Raw genomic sequence first — 22,142 nt, 5'->3', positions numbered from 1 at the left:
AAGCAAAGCAATTGATCTTCTGAGACGCACAAGGGAAATGCTAGCCGAGTCAAATTTGAATCTCCACAAAATAGCCTCTAACAGTTCCACTGTCATGGAGGCATTTCCCCAAGCAGACAGGGCTAAAGAGCTGAAGGATTTGGATTTGGATGCTGACCCTTTGCCTCTCCAGCGGAGCCTAGGGGTGAGTTGGAACCTGGCTAATGACTGTTTTACATTCCAAGTGTCACAAGACATCAAGCCATTCACAAGAAGGGGAACACTCTCTACAGTTAATAGTCTGTATGACCCCCTTGGGTTTGCCTCTCCCATCACCATACAGGGCAAGGCCATTGTACGAGAACTCTCTTCTGAACAACATGATTGGGACTCACCTCTCCCAGCAGACAAAGAGGCACAGTGGAAGGCATGGACTGATTCCTTAACTGAGCTCGAACAGCTGCAGGTTTCCAGGTCCTACGTGCCGGTCTCGATGTCTCATGCACAGCAGAGGGAGTTGTGCATATTTTCAGATGCATCTATAAGGGCAATAGCTGCAGTAGCTTACCTTCGAGTCACAGATGCTAACGGACAGTACCATGTGGGTTTTGTAATGGGAAAATCTAAGCTGGCTCCATATCCTGCTCACACCGTTCCACGCCTGGAACTGTGCGCTTCTGTCTTGGCCGTTGAGCTGGCAGATCTGATAATAGAAGAAATTGACATGGAAATACATGCAGTCACCTTCTACACTGACAGCCGCATAGTGCTCGGCTACATCAATAATACCTCAAGGAGGTTTTACATGTATGTTGCCAACAGGGTGGGAAAGATACGGAAATCCACCAAACCAGACCAGTGGCATTATGTCAGTTCCGAGCAGAACCCTGCAGATCATGGCACCAGACTAATAACAGCAGCTCACTTGCCATTCACCAACTGGTTCTCTGGCCCGACATTCCTGCGGCAGCCTGATGAACAAAAATTGGAAAGACCGGAACAATTTAAGCTTGTGGAGCCAGGTTTAGATGTTGAGATTCGACCTCAGGTGACCACACTCACAACCAAGACCACAGAGCGGCTGCTTATGTCAGACAGATTTCAGCGGTTCTCAAGCTGGAAATCCCTTGTGAGAGGTATGACAAAACTTACTCACATAGCAAGGTCTTTCTCTAAAAAGTCACACACAGGCCAATGCAAAGGCTGGCATTGCTGTAAGGAACCTTGTAGCACGGAACGCTCACAGGCCAAGACATCTATATTCAGAGCTGTTCAGCAAGAAAACTATGCCGAAGAGTTCAAGTCTCTGGCTCAGAATGGGAAGGTGTCACAGCAAAGCCCTTTGAGGAAATTAGACCCTTTCATTGACCAGGAGGGACTGTTGAGAGTTGGTGGTCGAATTCGCTCAGCTGAACTCTCAGACCAGGAGAAGCATCCCCTCTTAATACCGGCCTGCCTCCATGTGGCCACTCTCCTTGTCCGTCACTACCATGACCAAGTAGCTCATCAAGGCCGACATTTGACCGAGGGTGCGCTACGCTCTGCAGGGCTTTGGATTGTCGGAGGAAAAAGGCTTGTTTCCCGCATAATCTTCACATGTGTCACATGTAGGAGGTTGAGAGGAAAGTTTAAGGACCAAAAAATGTCAGACCTACCTGCAGACAGGGTTGCCATGGATCCTCCATTCACTCATGTAGGCCTTGATGTCTTTGGCCCATGGCATGTCGTATCACGCCGAACGAGAGGGAATAGTGCTGAAAGCAAGCGATGGGCTGTCATGTTCAGTTGTTTAAGCACCAGAGCTGTCCATCTGGAAGTGATAGAGTCCATGTCCACATCAAGCTTTGTTAATGCTTTGAGACGCTTTTTATCAGTGCGAGGGCCAGTCAAACTCCTTCGTTCTGACAGAGGCACTAACTTTATCGGAGCTTGCAGGGAGCTACAGATCAACACAGATGACACAGAGCTTAAAGGCTACTTGCATGATCAGGGCTGCACGTGGGCATTTAATGCTCCCCATTCATCCCACATGGGAGGGGCATGGGAGAGAATGATTGGCGTTGCTCGCCGCATCCTTGATTCTCTCCTCCTGAAGAACAGTGCAACACGCCACACACATGAGGTCCTAACCACTCTTCTGACAGAAGTCATGGCTATCATGAATGCCAGACCCCTAGTTCCCGTCTCAACTGATGCTGAAATGCCTGAAATTATCTCTCCTGCGATGTTGTTAACTCAGAAAAGCAGAGCAACCCCAGCTCCACCAGGAGACTTCCAGATGGATTACCTCTGCAGAAACCAGTGGCGACAGGTCCAGAGTCTGGCGGACTCATTCTGGAAAAGGTGGAGACAGGAATACTTAGCAACGCTGCAGCCAAGGAGGAAATGGACTGAGGAGAGACCCAACCTTCAAGAAGGTGAAGTTGTTTTGCTGAAGGACAGTCAGGCACCACGAAACGAGTGGCCAGTTGGGCTCGTGGTAAAGACTATGCCAAGCTCTGACAACAGAATTCGTAAGGTCATAGTGAAAACCATTAAGCAAGGGACTGCCAAAGAGTACCTTAGGCCTATTAATGATGTCATTTTGCTATTATCTACTACAGAGGGGTGAATGATAAATAGTAGTATAATATTAATTATACCAGGCGAGGAGTGTTCTGTCTCCAAAAAAGAAAGAAAGAAAAGGGGTCAAAATATGTAGTCTTATGTTTGAATTATTATAGTGTTTTGTTGTAATAATCTTTCTGCGTGCATTCTTATGACAAGCATTGTTGAATACATGCCTTTACATTGACGTTCTAACTACAGTGAGTGATTAGTGACCGCCATCTATTGACGGGGTTTGGTACTGCACTAGAGACGTCTGTATTACGTTGTACTTCCTGTTTATTCTCCATTACGTCTTGAGCTACATGAATGCAAGCAGTGCTATTCCAGTTGTTTTTCCACGTCCAAACCTTGGAGTAGATTTATCCGTGAGTGTTAACAGTGCCATAAATGACAATGTGGATTATTTTAGAGTGTAGGACATTTGTTTGATATTGACTTTATTGAAAGGATTGTCTGTTGTTTTCCATGTTGCCACATGCTAGTTAGTTAAGCTTCTAAAATACTATGTGCTGTATTTCCCCTGTAATGTTATGGTTTCTGAATACATGCAACTTTATGGTGTAGAACAGTGTTGGGCTTATACATACTTGGTGAGCTGTTAAAAAATACAGTTCATTCTTACCTGCCTACTGTAAAATGTTAAAAACACACTAATAGCTAAAATACTTGAAATGGATACACTTTTCAAATGGTTAAAAAGCTACTTGTAACTAAAGCTATATTTCATTGTTACATGTTAAAATGTTTAAAAAAGAATGCTATGCCTTAGCTGTTTGGTAAAATACATTTTTTCTGTCTATGTTTTCAGTTTTACAAAATTATGAAGAACCTCCCAGTAAAGATCATATTCTGAGGAAAATATGGAATGGAACTTCATTTTGTTATCTGTCTGTCTAAGCCTTGCTAAGAACGCAATTGCCAGGGCAGAACACAGGCAGAATATTGAGTATTTTTTGTGGAAAGTGTGGAGTTAGTTGGGCCATGTGTCTGCTTGGAGACTGGCCCCATACACCCGTGTACACTCCATGAGTGTGCTCGTCAATTAATGTGGCAAGATAAAAAATGACTTATTTTCTATCAATTACATACCCCATGAAGCCTTCAATTCATGGAGACTTTTTTTGTTTTTGTCACAGTCATCAAAATATTGTCAAAAACTAAAAAAATCTCCATGAATTCAAGGCTTCATGGGGTGTGTGATTGATAGAAAATAAGTACTTTTTTGGGTGAACTATTAAGGTCTACATTTTCTACAATTGTTACAAATTGCTACAAAACCTGTATATCCAGTCATTTTGGGGCATCAACAAGAAGTAGAATGATTAAACTAAATCTGATAATGATGTACCATGCATGTTCACATCATGTATACCATTTTTTAAACAAAATATCAATGTTTACATCAAGGTGCCCAGATGTCCCTAGTGCCCACCTATCCTGTATTCTATTCTATTCTCATATTATGTCCAACTTTGATCGGGTGGTCCAAATAAAGTCCATCTGTTATTGTGACGGTCCCTCAATATAAACTGATGGTCACTCAATAATGACTCTCTCTCTCTCTCTGCAATGGCTCCTTCTCAATAGACCAATTGCCGGTGTTGTGCGAGCATAGGCTACAGATGATGGGGCAGTTAATATGTAAATAGTAGGTGGGCTGGGCTCACAGATCAACACATTGTCAACAGACAGCACTATACATCTACTGTCACCAGTATGGCTAATACATTGCAAATACATCCTATTAAAATAATGAACACTGAATAAAAATGGCAATCCATCTGTAAAGTAGTTACTTAAGCCAATAAAACAATTCAACTTGCAGACATGTTGCAATGTAAGCAAAGCAAGTTAACACACTATGGTAGCATTTCATGTAAGTGCCACAGCTTGCTTACATGTTATATCCTTCACACACATGTCAGGATGATAGATAGACATCCTTATTATTGTTTGATCGATTTGAACGAGAGGAAAAACGGGAGGAAAAACTCTATACTCGTTAACTCCTGCAGGGCAGGGCAAGGATCAAAGAGAGAGAGCTCCGTCCATGGTGGTCACTTTATTAACACCGCGTTATAAGTACCTAGCAGGCTTTCATTTCATACACCATCTATTTACAGTAATGCCACTTGTATGCAAATGACATATATATATATATATATATATATATATATATATATATATATATATATATATATATATATATATATATATATATATATATATAGGGGTTCTCAAAGTGGGTGACGGGGCACCCTGGAGTGCTCCGACGGCAGTCCAGGGGTGCCGCGAAAATGTTATAATATTTGGAATTTATTTGTACATTTAAAAATAAAACAATAATAATTAATTTAATTTTAAACGTGAAGTACAAAGTTATTTTCAGTCAGTTCTAACCAAAACGGCTATTATCTCAAGTTTTCCTTGCAACATATCTTGGGGAGAATAAATGGCAAATGTGCTTATTATGTTTCCCCATATATGGAGTTGCTTGGAGGAGCACTTGTTTTTATTACTTCAACTAGTCCATGAGCCAGACAAGATTTCATTATCGAAAGAGTGGGCAAAACCATACCTATATTAAATTGTTCATAGGGTCAATACGAGTAAATAAATATATGATAACCTCTCCACAGGAGCAGCTTTTTCATAGTTATCACACATTTTGTTATTTTCCCCATACGTACAAGACAGGTGAAAAAATGACAAAATTTAAAAAGGAGTTATCATAATGAAACTTCCTGAGTTGATTACTTACATGAAGACAATGATTTATCGTATTACAAGTTTTCTGAAATTGTATATTTAAATATAATAAGTTAAATATATAAGTAATCAACTCAGGAAGTTTCATTATGATAACTCTTTTTTATTTTATTTTATTTTTTGACCGTCTTGTACGTATGGGGAAAATAACAAAATGTGTGATAACCATGAAAAAGCTGCTCCTGTGGAAAGGTTATCATATATTTATTTACTCGTATTGACCCTATGAACAATTTAATATAGGTTTGGTTTTGCCCACTCTTTCGATAATCATTGCTCAATTTTGGGGCTCTGGCTCATGGACTAAACAAGGCAGGCGCTCAGAGAGTGCTGGCTTTTGGCTCGTAATCCTCCCCCGAGCAAGCTCCCTTTCCTCTGTGACAGCCAATCGCAAAGCAGTTTACTCCTTTGTGGGGTAAACAAACAAAAGTGTTCTTTTTACCTGTTAGCAGATGTGAGGAGCTATGAGAGTGAAATAAATATGGTTCTTAAGAGAACAAATGTTACACCCAGTCAGCAGTTGACACCGGAGGCCGTGGCCGATGAGGCAAGAGCAGCAAAGCGGTAAAAGACAAGACGCAATGATGACGGCTGGTGTAAAGTAACTAAGTACATTTACTCAAGTACTGTACTTTTGTTTTAATTGATTTTTTATGTGCATTTATTTTACTGGAGTATTTCCAATGTTCAGTACTTTTACTTTTACTCCACTACATATCAGAGGCAAATATTGTACTTTTACTCCACTACAATTATTTAAAAACTTAAGTTCTAGTTACTTTACAGATATAACTTATTACATTATAAAACATACATTAACCACTTTAGCCCTATTTTATACCTAGGCTATTCGAAAATAGCCGATCTTGCTTGTAGAGCTTGTATCTGCTATTTTCAAACATTTTAGTACTTTTACTTTTGGTACTTTAAGTATATTTTGATGCCAATACTTTACACAGGCCTTTTACTTGTAACAGAGTATTTTTATATTGTGGTATTGCTACTTTTACTTGAGTAAAATATCTGAGTACTTCCACCACCACTGGTCATCAACTTAAAGAGAGATTTGAAAAACACTTTCGGCAAAACTTTTTTTTAAAGATTCAAAACTTTTTTCAGAGATTACAACTTTTTCTCATAGATTAAAAACTTTTTTTCAAAGATTCAAAACAAGTTTGCAGTCTTGCAAATAATTTGTCAAACTTTTGAAACCTCTATGTTAAGTTAGGAGTGATGGCAGTGAGCTGATTCCCTATTCCCTGGCCCACAATATTCTCAGATGGGGATCCACAACCAAATGCATATTAATTTGGGGGTCTTTGACATGAAAAGCTTTGAGAACCACTGATGTAATCAGTACACACCTCCCTGTACATTGATGAAGGTATCATGTAATCAGTAATGTAGTGAGCAGAGAGAGCAAGTATTTTACTGTGTACCTAGATCTCGTGGAGTCTCCTGGGAGCTGGAGCGTCTGCGACGGCGTGGTCTTTCATTAACGTAGTCAGCACCCTCATCCTCCTCTTCATTCACCTCCGTGACCCGTTCATCGTCCCTCACTCTCTTCTTTCTGGCTGGCTTGCCAGAAATGTCCTTAGACATCTGAAGGAACAACACAAAAATTCAACACAAATTAATTAGCCCAAGTTTTTTTTTATTTTTTACGTACATATATTTTGCATTATTATAAATTATTACAATACTATACTCATATTTGTCTACTCTATGTTTAAATCTTATCTTACTCACTTTGTCCAATATCTGTGTCGTCCCACTGGTCTTCAATGTTGCAGAAGCGGCTCTGAACTGCTGTCTGTTCTAGTCGGTAGTTTTGGCCACGCTTATATTGTAGACGTACATGCATGCATATTCATGAGGCACAAAAACGCAAACACTGCAGAACAACCAATAGGCTCTTTTTTTACCACAAAATGTGTGTGAGAATTGAGGAAGTGACAAACACACTTGTCCTCACAAGAACTGGAACGAGAAGTCAGCTGACCTCTTATGTTCCACAAAGAGTGGAGTTAAAACAGTAAGGAACGAAAACGTTGTTGAATAAATTGTATGCATATGAGTGTTTGGGTTCTATTCTTTTTCTTTATGATAATTTCTAACCCATCTCTCTCTATGACCTTGTCCGTGACCCGCAGGAGGCCTCCATAGAGGTCCCCGTTTTATGATGGGGTCCGCTGTACTGTCAACAGAACTTACTGTAGTCACACTTTTGGGCGTAACTTGCATGATGGACTAAACTCTAAACCACACTTCACAGTTCACAACCACATGTGTCTCAGAAATGTGTTTTTCATTCTGCTGCTGTGTGTTATTAAAACGGTTGCATAGTGAGCGCTGTGGACTGCTGTGTTTGTGCATGTTATACTCTGATGATGAAGCATTTTGAGTTGAGAGTGGACTTTCCCTTGTTTAGTGCTAAGACCATGTTACACTCTGATGATGAAGCTTTTTGCGTTGAGTGTGGAATATCCCTTGTTTAGTACCCATGTTATATTCTGATGATGAAGCATTTTGCATTGAGCGTGGAATTTCCCTTGTTTAGTTCCCATGTTATACTCTGATGATGAAGAATTTTGAGTTGAGAGTGGACTTTCCCTTGTTTAGTGCTAAGACCATGTTATACTCTGATGATGAAGCATTTTGCATTGACCGTGGAATTTCCCTTGTTTAGTTCCCATGTTATACTCTGATGATGAAGAATTTTGAGTTGAGAGTGGACTTTCCCTTGTTTAGTGCTAAGACCATGTTATACTCTGATGATGAAGCATTTTGCGTTGAGCGTGGAATTTCCCTTGTTTAGAACTGAAGACTCACTCCCAATCTTCCGCCGTAAACAGAAGACTCACCTTTTTGAAGTACTATTGAGACAATGAATACAATCGTTTATAAACTGGACTGAACTTTACTGAGGTAGAGTGTAGGCAGAGCCGGCAAATAAACCAACAGGTGCAACCAAGTAATAGGTCCGGAAGCAACTTATAGTTCCTACTGCATATCACTACATCCCCCCTGTTTAGCTGTAGTGCCCCACACAGTCTTTCAGCAAAAAGTATTTATAGTGACCTGGTCTGTTTATAGCCCTCCCACATCTTGTGTGTCTTGGTCCTGGGCTGTTGGGCACCTTATTTGTCACAGGGTATCATTGTAGGTGTCTCCGGCGGGTCACGGCGACCCTCGTGAGTGTCATCTGGAAGCTGTGGCACAGCAAAGTGGGTCTGTTTTCTCTGCGTCTGTGGGTCGTATGACTCACACAGGTGGCTCCTGCACCGGCTGACCTGGTTGCCATTTATTTGGTGTTTGCACAACATAGCTCCTTGGCTCATTGCACTTTTGTACAACGATGGCTGGACGACATGTTCCCCTGTCTTTGTTCATCACAGACACATGCTGTCCGGGGCAGAGTGGGGGTAGTTCTCTGCGGGCAGCTGCGGTCGTGATGCTCTTTCATGTCCGCTGTTCTCTGTTCCAGGCAGTGTTGAAAAAAGTACTCAAATGTTTTACTTAAGTAAAAGTATCAATCCTGCAACGTAGAAGTACTCTGTTACAAGTAAAAGTCCGGAATTTAAAATTTACTTGAGTAAATGTACGAAAGTATTGGTATCAAAATGTACTTAAAGTACCAAAAGTAAAAGTACTAAAATGTTTGAAAAATAGCCTAGGTATAAAATGAGGCTAAAGTGCTTAACCCTCCAAGACCCGCAGTTGTAATATTACAACATTTGTATTTTATCAAAAACATGGTATAAATCATTTGTTTTCCTGTTATTCTTTCACCTAAACATCATCATTGGATCCTATTGTTTAGTCTTGCAATGTCATTGGCCGGGATATTTGCATATAAATACCCCCCACAGAGGCAGGAAAAGTCACAACTTGAAAATCCTTGAAGGAAGAACAATCTCTTTTTCACTGGACAGGATTTCTCACAAAAAAGTAAGTAAAATGTCTGCAATAATTTTTTTGGTGATCATTAGAATGCCTAGAACATGTACATATGATATTATTGGGAAAGATATCCCCCAAATGTAAATTAGAGCATGCTTTATACTTGTTGTTTTTTTACAACTCTGGGTCATAGTGGTAGCAAATAGCAATGCCACCTGTTCACCTGGCTAAGTGGAGTCTTATAGTTTTCACAATACATTTATACAATTATGTGTATTTTCCCCACATTGCATTACTATATATATATATATATATACCACAAATAACCACAAACATTACCAAAATGTTTTGCTAAAACATTATAGGCAATGAAATGTTATAACTTATAAGCTAAAGCAGTATATTTGTCTTCGAGTACAATTGGTTAAAACATACAAATTGGTATGTGTGTGTGTGTGTGTGTGTGTGTGTGTGTGTATATATATATATATATATATATATATATATATATATATATATATATATATATATATATATATACCAATTTGTATATTGTAACCAATTGTACTCGAAGACAAATATACTGCATCATTAGCTTATAACATGTCATTGCCTATAATGTTTTAGCAAAACATTTTGGTAATGTTTGTGGTTAGCAATCAGTGTAGGGTAATTGTTCATATGGGAGTCGCCCAGTTAAGAATCTCTCATCATTGTTCATGTGATGGGTGTTGGGATTGCCCACTTACAGTCATCCCCAATCCCTTTGTTAGGCTAAGCATCATCATTCATCACTGATGGTGCTAAGTACCATCATCACTGATGCCACTTGTGAGGATAAGCAAAGTACAATAGGTTGGCCAGACAGTATTGTGTGACTTGTGAAATATGTACCTGCAGTGAGATGTGCTAGTACTAATGTACTAATGGTATTTCTTTATTTTCATTTCAGAATGCCACAAGCAAGGAGAGAGCCTCGCTTCACTGCAAGGGATGTGTTGGATATTGTAATGAATGGAGAGAGTGATGTGGACATCGACTTTACTGAAACTGATGAAGAGTCGGATGAAGAGGCCTGTGGAGAGGAGTCCAAAGAAAACCATCCACCCAGTGAACCCAGTGAACCCACTGACCCACTGCCCCCCCCCCAACCGGCCAAACACGCCAAACCCAGAATGCCACAAGCAAGGAGAGAGCCTCGCTTCACTGCAAGGGATGTGTCCAGACTGCAATCCACACAAGGCACCATGTCAACATCGGCCATCAGATGTGCGCCAGGACCAAGTTGGACACCTCCCACGGAAGACAGAGAGGGGGCGCTGCAGGAATAGTGGCTGTTCAAGTTACACCAGCTTACTCTGCCACAAGTGTGGTGTTCGTCTGTGCATTTCAGGAGACCGAAACTGTTTCTGGGACTATCACTGCTAAAAAGCAAGTGATTGTAAATGGTGTTCAAATTGATGGATGAGAGGGGGTGCCCGTTTCATTTTGAGCAGGTGTGAATTGGTCTTCGGTGGAGGGCTGTTTGCATCACATTGTGACCAGTGTATATTGTAATTAGGTTTCTTTAGTACATTCATTGTACTGTTTTTCATTTTGTTCTTTTAATAAAATCAAAATTCTTAAAAATATGGCTTATTGATGTTATTATTCATAATGTACTGTTCTGAGGCCCAATATTATTCATAATGTATACTGCTCTGAGGTCAAATGATAAACCATAACCATATAAATGAACCCTTAAGTTGTTTTAGTGAAGTATATAGACATTTGCCATGCTATTTTGACAGTGAGTAAAAATGGCCTATAGGAAATTCTGCTACCCGTTAGACCCACTGTTGTAATATTACAACATTTCAATAAAACCTTACGAAAACTATTTTTTTTAAAAAACATTATATTTTCCTCTCCAAAGTACTCCTAAAACACCATCTGAAAGGTTGATTATTTTTTTTTGTAAGTAGAAATATATCCGGGTCTTGCAGGGTTAATGCATGTTTTATAATGTAATAATTTATATCTGCAAAATATCTAGTAACTTACATTTTCTAATAATTGTAGTGGAGTACAAGTGCAATATTTGTAGTGGAGTAAAAGTATAGACAATTGGAAATACTCCAGTAAAGTAAAAGTACCTCAAAATTCTACTTAAGTACAGTACTTTAGTAAATGTATTTAATTACTTTACACCACTGGCATATTATACTCTGATGATTTTTGAGTTGAACATGGAAGTTCCTCTTTTTAGTGTTAAAACCGTTTCATACTCTGATGATGAAGCATTTTGAGTTGAGAGGGGAACTTCCCTTGTTTACTGCTAAAAACATTTCATATGCTGATGATGAAGCATTTTGAGTTGAGAGGGGAACTTCCCTTGTTTAGAACTGCAAACTCACTCCGAATTGTCCGCCTTAAACTGAAGACTCATCTCTTCAGACTCCACCTCAGCCCGTAGCCTTGAAGACCTTTCAGGCTTATGTAAAGGTTAAAATGTCATTTAGATAACATGTTACAGTATGTAGACAGATGCCAGGTTCTTTGGTGACCTGGCATCCTATAGTTTGTATAGTTTAAACATACATATTATATATATTTATTTTATTTTATACTTTTTAGACTGATGATAGCTTCTTGGTTTACTCATGATCCTAGATGACTATTTCTACACATTTAATGTTTTACGTCGTGTTTAACTTGCTTACTGTAAGTCACTCTGGATGTAATTGTACATTGTTCTAATACTATTTTATACTCACTTTTAACAGTAGCAAACATGAAAAGGTTTGAAAATGGGTCTGTGTCCCATAATTGGGTCCCCGCACCCATTGTTTGTGAAACACGGGCCTATAGCCTACAGCCTTTGTATAGAATGAGAGCAGGGTGGACAGTGACTGTAGTTTAACAAGAGATATTCAAATGACAGGAATTATATACTGTGTACACATGCCTGGCTCCACTGCAACACACACACACACACACACACACACGCACGCACACACACACACACAAATACACACGCACACGCACACACACACTGATGATGCCACATCTCTCGTTTCTGCTACGAAGGATTAACCCAGAAAAATGTCCAGAACCATGAAGTTACAGAATGTGATTTTATGGTCTCCACCAGGCCGAAAGGTATGGCGAGAGAGTACTGTATGTTTTACCCCCTGTCCGTCCGTCCGTCCGTGTGTCCTGTCCATGTGTGAGCAGCTAATCTCCGGCACCGTCGGCCCGGTCGCTGCGAAACTGTGCACACACACTCCCTGGATGCCAATTCATAACCTCTGGCCCAAATGTTTTACATGGGCCTGTTATAGCGCCACCAGGAGGCCGATTTGTGCAAACCCATTTTTTTAATATTACTCCTACAGAGTTTATCCAAACATCACGCAAATCGGTACACAGTATCTCTATAGTCATGTGATCCCTGTTTTAACTAGCCACAGACAATCCAAGCTGCAGTCAGCATCTGGCCTGCACTATAGGCGTAGCATTGTACATGCCCACCTCCGCCCACTGAGGCCGGCTAGACTTTCAGAACCTAGCACTGACACTACTTTTCTCATGGCACTTTTAAATGTAAGATCTAGTGTAGATTTTTTACTCCTAAGAGAAACCTGGATTCATCCCGGTGACTACACTCCCTTCTCTGAACTTCTCCCCCCCAACTGCTCTTTCCTTAGCTCTCCCCGGGCCACCGGCACTGGTGGAGGTTTAGCTTCTGTTTTTAAAACCACCCTCCCATGTCGACTTACACAACAAGAGGTCCACTACACTAGCTTTGAACTACAGCTATTCGAAGTGAACCTATCACCCCCTGTACTCTGTGCTTTGATATATCGCACCCCAAAGTATCATAAGGATTATATTAATGAATTGGGTGACCTCCTATCTACCATCATGATCAAATATGATCACATCCTGATCTGTGGCGATCTGAATGTACATGTCTGTTGCGAGTCTCGCCCCCTCGTCAAGGACTTCTTAAATCTCCTGGATTCTTTTAATCTCACTGGCCCTCATTTATAAACGCGGTGCAGCCCAAATAATGGGCGTACGGCGAGATCACCGCACCTTTCGGCATTTATCAATATATCTGTTGTTCTCTGTTCCAGGCAGTGTTGAAAAAAGTACTCAAATGTTTTACTTAAGTAAAAGTATCAATCCTGCAACGTAGAAGTACTCTGTTACAAGTAAAAGTCTGGAATTCAAAATTTACTTGAGTAAATGTACGAAAGTATTGGTATCAAAATGTACTTAAAGTACCAAAAGTAAAAGTATTAAAATGTTTGAAAAATAGCCTAGGTATAAAATGAGGCTAAAGTGCTTAATGTATGTTTTATAATGTAATAATTTATATCTGCAAAATATCTAGTAACTTAAATGTTCTAATAATTGTAGTGGAGTACAAGTGCAATATTTGTAGTGGAGTAAAAGTATAGACAATTGGAAATACTCCAGTAAAGTAAAAGTACCTCAAAATTCTACTTAAGTACAGTACTTTAGTAAATGTATTTAATTACTTTACAACACTGGCATATTATACTCTGATGATTTTTGAGTTGAACATGGAAGTTCCTCTTTTTAGTGTTAAAACCGTTTCATACTCTGATGATGAAGCATTTTGAGTTGAGAGGGGAACTTCCCTTGTTTACTGCTAAAAAAACATTTCATATGCTGATGATGAAGCATTTTGAGTTGAGAGGGGAACTTCCCTTGTTTAGAACTGCAGACTCACTCCGAATTGTCCGCCTTAAACTGAAGACTCATCTCTTCAGACTCCACCTCAGCCCGTAGCCTTGAAGACCTTTCAGGCTTATGTAAAGGTTAAAATGTCATTTAGATAACATGTTACAGTATGTAGACAGATGCCAGGTTCTTTGGTGACCTGGCATCCTATAGTTTGTATAGTTTAAACATACATATTATATATATTTATTTTATTTTATACTTTTTAGACTGATGATAGCTTCTTGGTTTACTTATGATCCTAGATGACTATTTCTACACATTTAATGTATTACGTCGTGTTTACCTTGCTTACTGTAAGTCACTCTGGATGTAATTGTAAATTGTTCTAATACCATTTTATACTCTGAAAAAAGAAACAGTAGCAAACATGAAAAGGTTTGAAAATGGGTCTGTGTCCCATAATTGGGTCCCCGCACACATTGTTTGTGAAACACGGGCCTATAGCCTACAGCCTTTGTATAGAATGAGAGCAGGGTGGACAGTGACTGTAGTTTAACAAGAGATATTCAAATGAGAGGAATTATATACTGTGTACACATGCCTGGCTCCACTGCAACACATACACACACACACACACACACACACACACACACACACACACACGCACACTGATGATGCCACATCTCTCGTTTCTGCTACGAAGGATTAACCCAGAAAAATGTCCAGAACCATGAAGTTACAGAATGTGATTTTATGGTCTCCACCAGGCCGAAAGGTATGGCGAGAGAGTACTGTATGTTTTACCCCCTGTCCGTCCGTCCGTCCGTCCGTCCGTGTGTCCTCTCCATGTGTGAGCAGCTAATCTCCGGCACCGTCTGCCCGGTCGCTGCGAAACTGTGCACACACACTCCCTGGATGCCAATTCAGAACCTCTGGCCCAAATGTTTTACATGGGCCTGTTATAGCGCCACCAGGAGGCCGATTTGTGCAAACCCATTTTTTTTATATTACTCCTACAGAGTTTATCCAAACATCACGCAAATCGGTACACAGTATCTCTATAGTCATGTGATCCCTGTTTTAACTAGCCACAGACAATCCAAGCTGCAGTCAGCATCTGGCCTGCACTATAGGCGTAGCATTGTAAATGCCCACCTCCGCCCACTGAGGCCGGCTAGACTTTCAGAACCTAGCACTGACACTACTTTTCTCATGGCACTTTTAAATGTAAGATCTAGTGTAGATTTTTTACTCCTAACAGAAACCTGGATTCGTCCCGGTGACTACACTCCCTTCTCTGAACTTCTCCCCCCCAACTGCTCTTTCCTTAGCTCTCCCCGGGCCACCGGCACTGGTGGAGGTTTAGCTTCTGTTTTTAAAACCACCCTCCCATGTCGACTTACACAACAAGAGGTCCACTACACTAGCTTTGAACTACAGCTATTCGAGGTGAACCTATCACCCCCTGTACTCTGTGCTTTGATATATCGCACCCCAAAGTATCATAAGGATTATATTAATGAATTGGGTGACCTCCTATCTACCATCATGATCAAATATGATCACATCCTGATCTGTGGCGATCTGAATGTACATGTCTGTTGCGAGTCTCGCCCCCTCGTCAAGGACTTCTTAAATCTCCTGGATTCTTTTAATCTCACTGGCCCTCATTTATCAACGCGGTGCAGCCCAAATAATGGGCGTACGGCGAGATCACCGCACCTTTCGGCATTTATCAATATATCCTGACGTGGGCTTCATCCTACCGTACACTGAAATCTCACGTCTGGTAGAGAGCAGTTGTTGACTTTGGCTGCGCCCGTTTATTCCATTGTAGACCTGCGGAGCAGCATTGTCTGACTGTCTGACAGGCATCTCGACACATAATCCACTCCTAAATGTATATCTACACATATATACATCTACAAAATAGCAGATCTGAAAGCTCACAACGGGTCGCATCGGGTCACTCCTCCTTTAATCACATTTAAAGGAGGAGTTCACCCCAAAAATTACTTATTTTCTATCAATTACACACCCCATGAAGCCTTGATTTCATGGATTTATTTTTGTTTTTGTGGCATTCCTAAGACAATAATTTGATGACCGTGTGTATGTCCGGTAGGAGACACTCCTACCGGATACATTAGCCGGTAGGAGACGGGAATCAAATTATTGGTTTAGGAATGCGACAAAAACAAAAAATAATCCACGGATTCAAGGCTTCATATGGTGTGCAATTGATAGAAAATAAGTCATTTGTGGGTGAACTCCTCCATTAAGTTCATGTCTTGATCTCTTGTTGTATGTGATGTGTGACTTTGTTGTCACACTTACATATTTTCCTGTTTGATGTTTTTTTCTTCTTCATTTTTTCTCACCATGTACAGCACTTTGGTCAGTTTCAATTGTTGTAAATGTGCTTTATGAATACAGTTTGATTTGATATGTGATCAACACGGATCTGTCCGATTTCCCATATTCCATCCTGATTGGCTAAGGTTGGCCTAACTAAGTACATTTACTTAAGTAGTGTACTTAAGTACATGTTTGAGGTATTTGTACTTTACTTGAGTAATTCCAATTTCCAATACTTTTACTTATACTCCACTACACCTCAGAGCCTAGGCAAATATTGTGCTTTTACTCCACTACAATTATTTGAAAACTTAAGTTACTAGTTACTTTTCAGATATAAATGATTGTATTATGAAACATACATTAACCACTTCAGCCCTATTTTATACCTAGGCTATTTGAAAATAACCGATTTACAAGCTCACAACGTGTCGCAAGCTTGTAGATCTGCTATTTTCAAATATTTTATTACTTTTACTTTTGGTACTAAGTATATTTTGATGCCAATACTTCTGTACTTTTACTCAAGTAAATTTTGAATTCTGGACTTTTACTTGTAAGGGAGTACTTCTATATTGCAGTATTGCTACTTTTACTAAAGTAAAGAATTTGAGTACTTTTTCCATCCCTGTTTAGAAGGAGGTTACCAGCTCTATCCATCATTTAGCTGGGGACCACCAGGAACCCCCTCAAGGACCACTGGTGTTCCCCGGACCACTGGTTGAGAACCAGCGTCCTATTGGGACCAGAGGCGTGACCGACCGCACGACACAGAGCTGGACGATGTGATGCTGATACATGGAAGAAGAGGTAGGAATCTATCTTTCCTTCCTTCCTTCCTTCCTTCCTTCCTTCCTTCCTTCCTTCCTTCCTTCCTTCCTTCCTTCCTTCTGCAGTGGTTCTCAACCAGTGGGCCCCCGTGAGGATATTGCAAGTGGGCCCCCAAATAATTGACAAACAAAACATTACGATTTCACTGATAGTATAACATGAATATTAATATATATATTATAATATAAAGAACATGTAATTGTATTGTTTCTTATAAAACATGGTGTTTTATAGTGATACAGAGACATAGGAATGTAAAGTCAGAACCAATACATTGATTGATCATTAAAATATAAAAAGCTCTGAAGATGCACGATGTGGCCCCCCCGTCTGACCTCTTTATTAGTGGTCAGATGGGTGGGTGTTCAAGTGGGCCCCCCGTCTGACCTCTTTATTAGTGGTCAGATGGGTGGGTGTTCAAGTGGGCCCCCCGTCTGACCTCTTTATTAGTGGTCAGATGGGTGGGTGTTCAAGTGGGCCCCGGAAAAGTGTTGAGAACCACCTGTGCTATAATGTGATTCAGCTCTGTTTAAAGGGATAGTTCACGCAAAAATAACATTTTTTCACCCCATGGAGACTTGAATATTGTGTCTCTGTAAATGAAGGCTGACGTGTCTGCTGTGTTGTTTCTGCTGTTGAAGCTATAGTGACTTTTGACAGGGTTCAGTATTATGTGTCTATGGTGATGTTGGTCACTTCATTTAGCATAACGTGTGACTTTTGCTGTGACCTTCACACAGTTAGAGCTAGAGGTGTTGAGCTCTGATGTACAGTCAGTAATACACTTCAATTCCAAGTGTTGATTTGGAAGGCTGATGTGAATGATTTTCACGTCTGTTGTGTTGCTGAAATGGTGAGGTGTGTGTGTGTGTGTGTGTGTGTGTGTGTGTGTGTGTGTGTGTGTGTGTGTGTGTGTGTGTGTGTGTGTGTGTGTGTGTGTGTGTGTGTGTGTGTGTGTGTGTGTGTGTGGCCTGAGTCATTGTGAAATGTGTATAGCAACATACATTTGTTGTAATTTTTCAATACATATTTGAAGTTTTTCAGAAACCTTAGGTCAGGATTTAGAAGGAGTTTTTAGAATGGGCCTCAGGTCTAAATGGGTTAATGTAATGTCTTATGTGTTGGTGTCCTGAAAACAAGATATTTTGTCCTTGTGTGTGTGTGATGTAATCTGGTATTTATTTACTGCAACCTGTCTTCTAGTTTCACCAAAGTGATTCTGTTCTATAGAGAGAGAGAGAGAGAGAGAGAGAGAGAGAGAGAGAGAGAGAGAGAGAGAGAGAGAGAGAGAGAGAGAGAGAGAGAGAGACTTTAAAGGTTTATAATGTTCAGCACCTACAGTGATACAGACTGGCAACCAATCAGCAAGAGCAACAAGCTGCACTTTCTTTTTCCTTTATTTATTCAGGGAAGCCCATTGAGAGCAAGCTCTCTTTTTCAAGGACGCCCTGATAACAGCATATAACTTGTGTTAATTATCGTTGATATTATGATGTTGTATTTATTTATTTCATATTGATTGTCCTGTTCTATCTCATTGGAGCCCTGTTGCCTCTGTTTACATCTGTAACATGTAAAGTCATTGTTAATATAATGTACTAGGATATAGGCAGGGCAGGAATTTCAGGGAGGCCACGAAGGCCATGACCGTTGTTGCCCCTCAGTTTGGCCTTGTCCCCCTCAAAAAGAAAGGGCATATCCTGAGGCCACAGTGGCCTTAATGCCCCAGCTGACTGTATCACTTTCTCCTCTGTGTCAGTATGTAGACACCAGTGTCTCTTTCTTGTCAATATGTAGACACCAGTGTCTCTTTCTTGTCAATATGTAGACAGTGTTTCTTTCTTGTCAATATGTAGACACCAGTATCTCTTTCTTGTCAATATGTAGACAGTGTTTCTTTCTTGTCAATATGTAGACACCAGTATCTCTTTCTTGTCAATATGTAGACACCAGTGTCTCTTTCTTGTCAATATGTACCTACCTCCACCAGAACAACCTCCTGGACTCCAACCAGTCTGGGTTCAAAGTGGGTCACTCGACAGAGACTGCCCTCCTGGCAGTGACGGAGTCGCTCCATGCCGCTAGAGCGAACTCTCTCTCCTCCGTCCTGATACTCCTGGACCTGTCTGCAGCGTTCGACACGGTGAACCATCAGATCCTCCTCTCCACCCTCGAGGGGATGGGTGTCTCAGGCTCTGCACTCTCCCTGTTTGCATCCTACCTGACGGGTCGCTCCTACCAGGTGATGCTGAGAGGGTCTGTGTCAGAACCACACAGGCTCACAACTGGGGTTCCCCAAGGCTCGGTTCTGGGTCCTCTTCTTTTCTCTCTCTACACTACATCTCTTGGTGCTGTCATCCACTCCCATGGCTTTTCCTACCACTGCTATGCCGATGACACCCAGCTGATCCTCTCATTCCCCCCCTCTGATACCCAAGTGGAGGCACGCATTGCTGCTTGTCTGGCTGACATCTCGGAGTGGATGTCGACAAACCACCTGAAGCTCAACCTGGACAAGACCGAGCTGATGTTCCTCCCGGGGAAGGGCTGTCCGCACCGAGACATGGCCATCACCATTGATAATGCTGTGGTGACCTCAACTCGGACTGCGAAGAATCTGGGTGTGACCCTGGACGATCAACTGACGTTCTCGGCAAACATCGCATCAGTGACAAGGTCCTGCAGATTCCTCCTCTACAACATCAGGAGGATTCGCCCCTTCCTCACGGAGAAGGCAGCCCAGGTGCTCATCCAGGCTCTTGTCATCTCCCGCCTGGACTACTGCAACTCCCTCCTTGCTGGTGCTCCGGCATCTGCCATCAGACCTCTGGAGCTTGTTCAGAAAGCTGCGGCTCGTCTGGTGTTCAACCGCCCCAAGTTCTCCCACACAACCATCCTTCTCCGTTCTCTACACTGGCTCCCCGTAGCGGCCTCTCTGCCTGACCTACTTGTTGTTAACTAGTTGTACGAACGCTTGTTTTCTATTGTTGTATTGTTTATTGGATCTTGTTTAGTCGATACACTTATTTGTTTTAGCTCATGCTCATTTGATTTAGCTATTTTGTCTCATCTGTTTAAGGAAATAGGTAGCTGATATATTGCACTTTTACCTTAGCGCTAGGTATGCTCTTGGTTGCTTGTTTTTGCAGAAAATGCACTAAAGACTTCTGGTGATTAGTAGTTTTCATTCCCTACCTATGTTGAATACACTTATTGTAAGTCGCTTTGGATAAAAGTGTCTGCTAAATGACTGTAATGTAATGTAATGTAATGTAATATGTAGACACCAGTGTCTCTTTCTTGTCAATATGTAGACACCAGTGTCTCTTTCTTGTCAATATGTAGACACCAGTGTCTCTTTCTTTCCAGTGTCTTTTGTTGAGATTCTGAATTTTTAACTCCCCCTAACTCCCCCACATCTTTAAACCCATCCAGTGACTTTGATTGGTGCAGGGCTGATCATGGATCAGATTATAAATACCATGATGTATTTATTTCACTGCAGATAGTCTACATATTACATTTAATATTACCCTTATTACCCTTATTTACCCTTAAATTCAATTAATTATTTCAATGGACTAAAATATTGTTTTATTAGATGTCCTTCCTGCCCTGGCATTTGGCCTTTGTGCCCTCAAAAAATTAACACCACCAAAGGCCAAGTGGCCTTCGCCCTAAAATGACAAAATTCCAGGCCATGGAAACCTTTTTCCTTTTGAAAATAAACATGAATTCAACATGTTATTGGCAAAGATAAATAAAATAAAGACTACCCACCAGCCTCCCCCCCCCATGTCCATACTGCCTACTATGCATTACCAGAGAAACTTGTATTATTTTGTATTGAACTTTTAATCCTGTTGCTTAATGACTTCTCTCATGAAGGAACAGATTCCATATAAGCCAGCCGGCTTCTTCCTTCCCTTGCACAGCAACTTGTCATTTAATATGTATTGTTTCTATATTTTTTATAACAATGTGCTAATAAACTAAACTAAACTAAACAGAGGAGAGTAGTAATTATAGAACACATAAACATTCTAAACTCAGTCAAGCAAACAGGTACATACTTTATATATGTGTTTAATCATTAATATAATAAATAGCCTTAAGAACTGTGGCCGTTTAAAAGCCTGTCAACAGAACTTACTGCAGGTCACACTTTTGGGCGTAACCTGCATGATGGACTAAACTCTAAACCACGCTTCACACCCACATGTGTCTCAGAAATGTGTTTCCTTCTGCTGCTGTGTGTTATTAAAGCGGTTGCACAGTGAGTGCTGAGGACTGCTGTGTTTGTGCGTTTTACAGTGGTGGGAAAAAAAGTACTCAAATGTTTTACTTAAGTAAAAGTATCGATACTCCAATGTAGAAGTACTCTGTTACAGGTAAAAGTCCGGAATTCAACATTTACTTGAGTGAAAGTACAAAAGTATTGGTATCAACATGTACTTAAAGTACCAAAAATATAAATACTAAAATGTTTGAAAATAGCAAATCTACAAGCTCTGGAGTAGAAGTAAAAGTATAGACAATTGGAAATACTCCACTAAAGTTGAAGTACCTCAAAATTCTACTTAAGTACAGTACTTGAGTAAATGTACTTAATTACTTTACACCACTGGCATTTTATGCTCTGATGATTTTTTTTGTTGAACATGGAATTTCCTCTTTTTAGTGTTAAAACCGTTATACTGTGATGATGAAGCATTTTGAGTTGAGAGGGGAACTTCCCTTGTTTAGAACTGCAGACTCACTCCCATTCTTCCACCTTAAACTGAAGACTCACCGCTTCAGACTCCACCTCAGCCCGTAGCCTTGAAGACCTTTCAGGATTATGCAAAGGTTTAAATGTCATTTAGATAACATGTTACAGTATGTAGACAGATGCCAGGTTCTTTGGTGACCTGGCATCCTATAGTTTGTATAGTTTTAAATGTACATATTATATATATTTATATATATATATATATATATATTTCATGATAACG

At 40.5% G+C, this 22,142-nt stretch overlaps 1 protein-coding gene across 1 annotated transcript in view; it reads right to left on the bottom strand.

Annotated features, from left to right (window-relative positions):
* Positions 1-8,824, bottom strand: part of LOC308074166 (uncharacterized protein) — a gene marked incomplete at its 5' end in the record, with an annotated part of 42,697 nt that extends 33,873 nt beyond the window's left edge. Inside the window, 2 exons of the mRNA XM_080413498.1 lie at positions 6,798-6,960; positions 8,759-8,824. Of these exons, the coding sequence (XP_080269624.1) occupies positions 6,798-6,960; positions 8,759-8,824 (229 nt within the window). The remainder of the gene's footprint in view (positions 1-6,797; positions 6,961-8,758) is intronic.
* Between the last annotated feature and the right edge of the window lie 13,318 nt (positions 8,825-22,142).

The sequence above is a fragment of the Gymnoscopelus braueri genome (genome assembly GCF_963280865.1).
Source record: "Gymnoscopelus braueri genome assembly, chromosome: 19".
In the NCBI taxonomy this organism is placed as follows: Eukaryota; Metazoa; Chordata; class Actinopteri; order Myctophiformes; family Myctophidae; genus Gymnoscopelus; species Gymnoscopelus braueri.
Note: the sequence above shows the minus strand (reverse complement) of the source record. Positions and strands in the feature narration are given on the sequence as shown.